The sequence below is a fragment of the Atta colombica genome, unplaced genomic scaffold (assembly GCF_001594045.1).
Source record: "Atta colombica isolate Treedump-2 unplaced genomic scaffold, Acol1.0 scaffold226, whole genome shotgun sequence".
Classification (NCBI taxonomy): Eukaryota; Metazoa; Arthropoda; class Insecta; order Hymenoptera; family Formicidae; genus Atta; species Atta colombica.
In genome coordinates, this window is record NW_017259323.1 from 1146018 (window position 1) to 1153810 (window position 7793).

Genomic DNA, 7793 nt, shown 5'->3' on the forward strand with positions numbered 1-7793 from the left:
CTTAATATTTCCGCTATTAGCAAATTTTAATAATTATTTACAGAATCATTTGTTCACAACGCCATTATAGCGCTAATAATATGCTAATACACAATAGCCAGCATTTATTGTAACGCATTTTTACTTTTAAACATTTAGAAACATTTTAAAAGTATATTTTGATATTTAATTATACATACTTCCTTATTCTTAAACTTAAGCGTATGTTCTAAATAATAAATACTGATCATAATGATCATAAATGTTGAATCTATCAATTTCGATTGTGTATAACGCCGACAAATATAATCATTGAGTTTTAAATTTAAATATTATTATTAACAAAATTATTATAAAAAGTATAAATGGGGCAATATATCATCTTTATAATACCTTCTGCTCTTTGAATAGCATAAAAATAACATAAAGTATAAAAATAACGTGAAGATTTTAGAGAGCATGAGCGTAAGCATCTTATTTAGATTCTTTTCTTTTTCCACCGTGACAAAACAAGGAAACACTTTCAGAAACTTCGATAAGTCAAAGAGAGGAAAGGTGCTCAGGTCAGGAAGAGTTATTTTCATCGAACAATACTCTCGACAAATAGCACTTGCGGCGACAATTTGCAGGCAATAATTGGGAAAGATGTTTATTTTGAGGGAATTAGGATGGAATGAAAGAGAATAGAAAGGGTCGACAAGACGTAGCGAAAATCACATCTGAGTATACTTTCTCGACCATGTATCGTGACACAAAATGCACTTTCCTGTGTATTATAAATTACGCGCGAGATGCCAGGACAAAAAGACGCGAGTCCTATCCTGGTGTTGCTAAGAGACGGCACGGCGCGAGTACAGCAAAACTTTTCGCGAGATCGTCATCTACGAAGCGAAGTCAGCGGAGATGGGCGCGTTATACATATTTATGCAAAGCAAAGGATATCGGAGGGAGAATTTTAAGTTAGATATAAACGGACGAGAAAGTTTGTCGTCGCGCGACACCTTCCTCTCAACCTCGTCGGCGGAAGTTATGCGCTTCCTCGCAGCGAATATAATTCGCTGGTAAACTCTGCGACAAATATGGATAAAACGAGAGATTAATGATCGCGATGAACGAAGGAGTTGAACCATTATCGAGCAAGAAATATAAATTGCTTAAGAATCCTCTGTTAAAATATTCATAATTCTTGTAAGTTAGCGTTTTATTGTGGCCTTTTTTTTATATAAAAAGTGACTATGACACTTTTTTCTAAAAGACAAAATTTAGATAGCTTTGCAGATAGCTTTAATGACTAGCTGGCTGCATAGTAGACCACTAATGGACTATTATTCGACATTTTTTTTTTCAGGCAAAACGTAAAAGCCTACAAATGGCTCTAACTTACTTTGATGCATTTTGGCTTCACTTATAATATTCATTAAATTTAAAAAATCAAGAGTGAAACATTCTATATCAGTATTATAAATATTTAATTTAGCTTATAACAGATAACAATTTAGCTTATAACAGATAGACGAAAGATGCTATAAAAACACGGTACTGCATACGCATATAAACGTGATACTAAAGAAGAATTACCATTTATAAAGTACTCTCTATAAAATGTCTGAATATACAGCGAGGATTTCAAGGGGAACAAAAGAAAAGGACTAGTGAGGTACGAAGGATTTTTGATGGAAAGCTGAATTTTATGAAGTACCGCTTTCTAGTGTACCCACATTGGTAATCGATGGAATGGAAAATGGTTTCATTTTACGAAGGCCAATGCTTCTTTAATAATTTGACTGGCCATTCTTTTTTACACTAGAATTTTCTACGCAAAAGAAAACTAAAAAAAAAGAGTTCAATAACAATTGGAAATCACGATTTGCACACAACACATAATAACATATCAATGTAACTGGGATAGCTTTGTTAACGAAATGATGAAAAAAGAGAACAAACAAACGAGTCGATCAATTGCGCCTCTCGTGAATGATTTCGCAGCAAGAGACGAGTTTTCGATGGAAACATGCGGCGAACAGTGTAGACAGCAAGGGAAGTAATTAACGCAAACATAGCAAATGCAAAGAAAAAGAGCGCTTATTTCGCGTTTTTACAAGAGCACGTCCTTAATTGGGCGCTCGAGAAATATGAGAGCGACAATGACGATTGGAGATCCAAATATTACGAACAATCAACGAATTTAATTGCTACACGGCGCAATTACTTGCAGTACATAAATATTAATGCAGCGTTCATTATTATAGAGAAGTTGTGTGCCCAATTTCCTCCACTACGAATTTATAACAAACTCTCAAAATAAATACCTTCAAAATTTAAGGAAGAAAATTTATCGAGAGACTCACCCAAAGGCAACGCGAAAGCACTCTGTTGTCGCACGATATCATAAGCACTTCATAATTTAAGCAAAATCTTAAAATACTTTTCGTGTAATAGCTTTATAATTTTAATACGGTTTCTATGTAATTTATTAAAATTGCATTATCGCCCGTTATAAGCCGGAAAAATGCTTTTATCGCAAAGCGATTGCATTTCTCGAAAGATTGAACGACTTAGTCGGATTAAACTGAGTTGGTGCGCAAAGTAGTGCACATCGTCGATCAAATTTTGACATTCGCGATCCACTGGGATAAGTAGATCGCGTCGAAGAGTAGCTTTTAATGCAACCTACGTATGTACTACCTCCATGTGCGAGACCTCCGCAGCGCGGCACCTGAAAGCTCAAAGCCTTAAATCCAACGTTGCCAATGGCAACGTGCTTGGTCGATCGGTCAAAAGCCTTCTCTTGTCCATTATTTTTCGATTTTGTGTGTTCCCCGATTCAAAAGCCTCCGCGACGGATATGAATTCAGACTGGTGTGCGGCGGACATTATGCGCCCCGGGGCAGAGAATTTTCGACGGCATTCATACATCTCTGCTTTCAGCGTTCTCTGCGAGATGCATGTATAACGCATTTGAGGCAAACATGCACTTTAAAATCTCAAGTGTATCAAATCTGATACGTTTCCGCGATATCTGCGTTCCGGAGGTGCTTTCTTCTTAATATTAAGTTCAACTAAACTCTCAAGTATATCTAGATTCGCAAGCTTATTTCAGAATTCCAATAACTATTATATTCTTCTCTTCTTTTTTTAATTTCCATTCTAACAAATTACATTGAGCATAAATCGATTCGAATTATTCGCCCGCGGGACCAATTAAGGGTAGCGCGGCTGATATTTGCAATGCAAGTATAAGCCAGATTGCGTTACAGCGATAAAGTGATACGATAGCGAATGGTGCCAGCTCTGAAACAGCGAACAATTTATATCCCGTTATGCAACAGCTTTTATAGTGCAAAAACCGCCACTATCTCCGTACATTTCTTACGTAAAAGCTTTCGCTATCGTCGGTTTCATCTAAACAATATCGTCCGATTCTCGAAGTAACATTGCATATGATAGTCGTAAAACCTTTTCTATTTCTCCGGAGACTTGAACAATATGTATCGGCAGTTGAGAAAAATTCATATATTGTTTAATTGTAAACACATATATGATAGACGGACATAAATATAAAATATAAACATTATTTTATATTATTAGAATAACAAAAACTTATTAGTTTTATTGGCGTTTCGTTTCTTTAAATAATTAATATAATAGATATGTGAACAGATATAATAATATAAATACCAGCACGGTGTCAGTTATAAACCTCAACAAGCAGTTTATATTAGTTAAATTAAATCTTAATAAGAATAAAGCAGCTACTTTTTGGTACAAATAAATTTTAATAATGCTTAAAACATTGTCCTTCTTTTATAATTTCGTAAACATAAAATTTATGATTTTATTACTGAAATATTTTTTCTTATTCCAAATATGATCAAAATCATCTCTGATAAATATTTAAATAAGATTAATTTTAAAAATGTTTCTACCAATAGTTATGCATTATTAATTATTATTAAATATAAAGTTAGTATTCGATCAAATTAACAAAAAAACTTTTTATCAAAAGTTTTATCATTTTAAAGTATTAAATAACTTCAATCAATTTCTAAATTGACTGCAATATATTGTGAAAACATAAATTGTTAACAACTTTTGCTTTATTTACTTTATTTTGCTTTTTCTTTCTTTACGAATTTATATGTAAATAAACCACACATTTTATTTAGATAATATTTGGATGAACAAAAGTAAAAACTGATGACGAAATCAAACTTTTACATAATAATAGTTTATTAAATTTCTGCATGGCGAATTGCTATATCAATATATAATTCATAATATAGCAACGGTACATTTCAATACATTTTTCAATACATTAAAGTTGAATTGATTAAAAAATATGTTATAAATAAAGAGATTTAATTTAATTGATGTTTATATTCACCAAAAGATAATATAATTCCTTCTCAGAGAGTATTTTTTTATCCTAGCTTGTATTTTTTAGATGGATCGTAATTTTCCATGGTTATAGGTGGTTTGTATTTTATCTGTTTACTTTGAATCTCTGAAAAGCGACAAGACTCCCGGAATTCTTTTTCAAAAATCATTAGTCGTCTGAAAATACCCAAATATTCAAAAATTTTTACATCGTTTTGCTAAAAATACATAATATCGAGACGTTACATTATACATACTTAAAATAATTCTTTGCAATCAGATGTCTCAAGTCAATTTGGCTTATCAAATGCTCCGAATATATCGTAGCGAGATCATTAATATCATAATGTAAGTCGGCTTCGTCTTTTGTCAGAAGAATGCAATTCCAAGGCGCCCATTCGATATCCTTTTGATATCTGACCATTCTTAGAATAAAAAGATCTCTAGTCTTACTGAGTGCCGATTGACCTTGCCAAATGTGGTTAACTAAGTGATAAATATCCTGCTCTTGCATTATAAATGCCAAAGCGGAAGTACTGTCTCGATGTTCTTCTTCAGCACGCACGCAATTTAATATAAACATGTAAGGATCGTAATCCACATGCGCAATATTACGTCGACTTAGGGAAGTGCAGCCTTTAAAAAACATATTTAAGTAATTTTAAAAGTTTTATACATAAGATATAATTGAAAAATAAAAATATTATCAATATATGTATATTGAATAAAGAATTTTATCTATATGTATATAATATATTATACTCATCACTCACTGCTACAAATTGTTAGCTTCTTCATTCTAGTATGTGCTAAAAATTTATGGATGGGAAGAAGTTTTAAACAATTCCAACAAAGTTTGGTTTCTGTTTCTAAAGGCTCTCGCAATTCGTTATTTTTAGATTCAGTAGTAATACATTCACAACCGCAAATACCATACATTCTTACAAAATTCAAATAAGTATCTGTAAAAGAATATACATATTTAATAATATTATTATTAAAAGTAAGCATAATTATTAAATAATAGTAAATATATTACAAAATAAAATAAAAATGGGAAACTCCAAATAACTAAAACTTTATTTTTTTTTTCTTTAATTAAACTTTGTGCCAAAATTTATGGAGATATAAAAGTATTATTCCTTCTTACATCTTTTAAGTTTTAAGTTATGTTTAACATTGATTTGAAAATTTAGAAATATGTCACTATTAATCATATTGGTATTATTTATATAATAATAATATTAAAATTATTAACAATATATAAGTCATATTATTATTAACATTAATATGTTGTTAATAACTAATAAGTCTATCAATAGTTATTAAAAATGATTTATTAATAGCATTAATTATCTTCTCAATTATCGCTGTTTCATTATTAATTATAATAATAATATCACATAATATTACATAATATCATATAATATTATCACATAATATTAACAATCTTACGTGTTATTCTTTCATTTAGATAATCGAGTGATAAACCCTCAATTTTACGATTTAGCAATGTAATCTCTTGATCCAATAATAATAATAAATCCAATGCCTCGACACAATTGTGTGTTTCAACCCACTTTTTCAGAGTTATCAATAAATTCATTCGTTCTTCTGAGCTAACGTTGCAATTGATCAATGCATCATAAATTTTTTTTAATTTTCGAGCATTTTGAATTTTTATAGTGGTCATCTCTACGAGTTTGCCCTTGTAACTGCTCCATCGTATAGGCTTGCAATTTATTGTTAAAAATCTGAGAACATTTTGTTTCCGAGATGATCTCTTGACCGCTTGTTTATGTTTATCGATTTGATTGAGCATTTCTATCGTCTTTTTTACAATTCTGTAATTCTCAGCACGCTGATCTGCCTTACACAGTCGCAATTTTATGTCCTTTAGATGATCAAATCTCCATTTTTCGACCAGATCATAAAGCATGTCAAAGTCCGCTCTTGATCGCGGATACATTTGACGAAGAATATTCTCTTTATGTCGTAATCTGCAAAAAAGAATAATACGTGAGTTTATAGAAAAAATTACTCTCATGTTTTTAAAATTGTAAAGATTTTTCTTATGTCTTTTTATCCCTAACATTATGTAAAACGTACTTGAAACGATATGTCAGATGCAGATATGTATATTTTTCATCATGAAATAGATAAGAAACTTTTTTAAGAAACATTTATTTTTTATTTAACCTTTTGCGGACCGATGACTCTGTTTAGAATCATCTTTTTTTAGTTTTTAAATAAACTATTTATTCAATTTTTGTAAAACTTGACCTATAAAGAAATTTGATAATGTTTTATTTGAACATGAGGTAAAAAAAAATCGAACTGATAGATTTAATATGACGAATGAATTCTTAAAAATAATTTAATTATCATAAAACTCGATAGAGTTCTTAATTGTAAAGTAACATTACATTTCTAGTTTCGTTTTATTTGAAGCTGATCAATACTACGTAAATAATTATATAGTTACTGCATAAGAGAGAGAAAGAGAGAGAGAGAGAGAGAGAGAGAGAGAGAGAGAGAGAGAGAGAGATTTTCAAATTGACTTTCAAACTCTGATTATAAACCCTGTTCAAATATACTAAGTTACGACATGTAACGTATGTTATAATATAATACACGCGTATTACAGTTATATTGTTGAGTGGGAAATTACACTAACGAATAACTAACGGGTTGATCGTTACATGTAATTTGGTGTTTGGGATAACACTAGATTCTTTTTATAGAAATTAATATATGTTTGTAAAATTCCATGTTCTCTCTATATTCAAAAAATCAGAGATATTTGAAAAATCTCCTATAACCGAGTTTCACAATAATCAAATTATTTATTTTAAAAAATTTAGATTTAAAAAAAAACCAAAATTGTTAATTCAGTGATTCAACAACCTTTAGAAAATAAGAGGTTTCATAAAATCATTTTGTTAGAAAGTCATTAAAAGGTTAATGTCAAATATTTGTTTTAAATTTTGATTTAAAGTTTTTATCATTATGAATCAAACAGAACAAAATAATAAATTGATGTATTTATAAGTTTCAATAAATATTTCCTTTTTCACATTAAATAGTACATAGTCATGAATTACTTGTTTGCAGTGGCTTTCTCTTCTTCATATTTCTTACATTTCTCAAACATTTCGCGATAAGCATATGCACATTCTTTGATGTATTTCCTCCATTTATATGCCCGGTAATTTCTTTGAATTACACATGCGTACCGATCTAAATTAAATTGCATATCAACGTAACTCTCATAAGACTTTACAGTCATGTATTTATCGGCTTCATTAGGTACATAACAGTCATCTCTAAATTAATAACATAAAATATTCATGACACCATTTACAATTGTTAAGTATATTATTTTCTTATAAATATTATAAATATTTTCTTATAAATATTTCTTATAAATATTATAA

General features: G+C 30.1%; 1 protein-coding gene across 1 annotated transcript in view; it reads right to left on the reverse strand.

Moving 5' to 3' along the window:
* Positions 1-4400: 4400 nt before the first annotated feature.
* The window catches only part of LOC108688184 (IQ and ubiquitin-like domain-containing protein), a 4871-nt gene continuing 1478 nt past the window's right edge, over positions 4401-7793 (reverse strand). The window contains exons 2-6 of the mRNA XM_018194331.1: positions 7461-7682; positions 5812-6356; positions 5130-5318; positions 4614-4992; positions 4401-4533 (exon numbers count right to left, since the gene is read on the reverse strand). Of these exons, the coding sequence (XP_018049820.1) occupies positions 4401-4533; positions 4614-4992; positions 5130-5318; positions 5812-6356; positions 7461-7682 (1468 nt within the window). The remainder of the gene's footprint in view (positions 4534-4613; positions 4993-5129; positions 5319-5811; positions 6357-7460; positions 7683-7793) is intronic.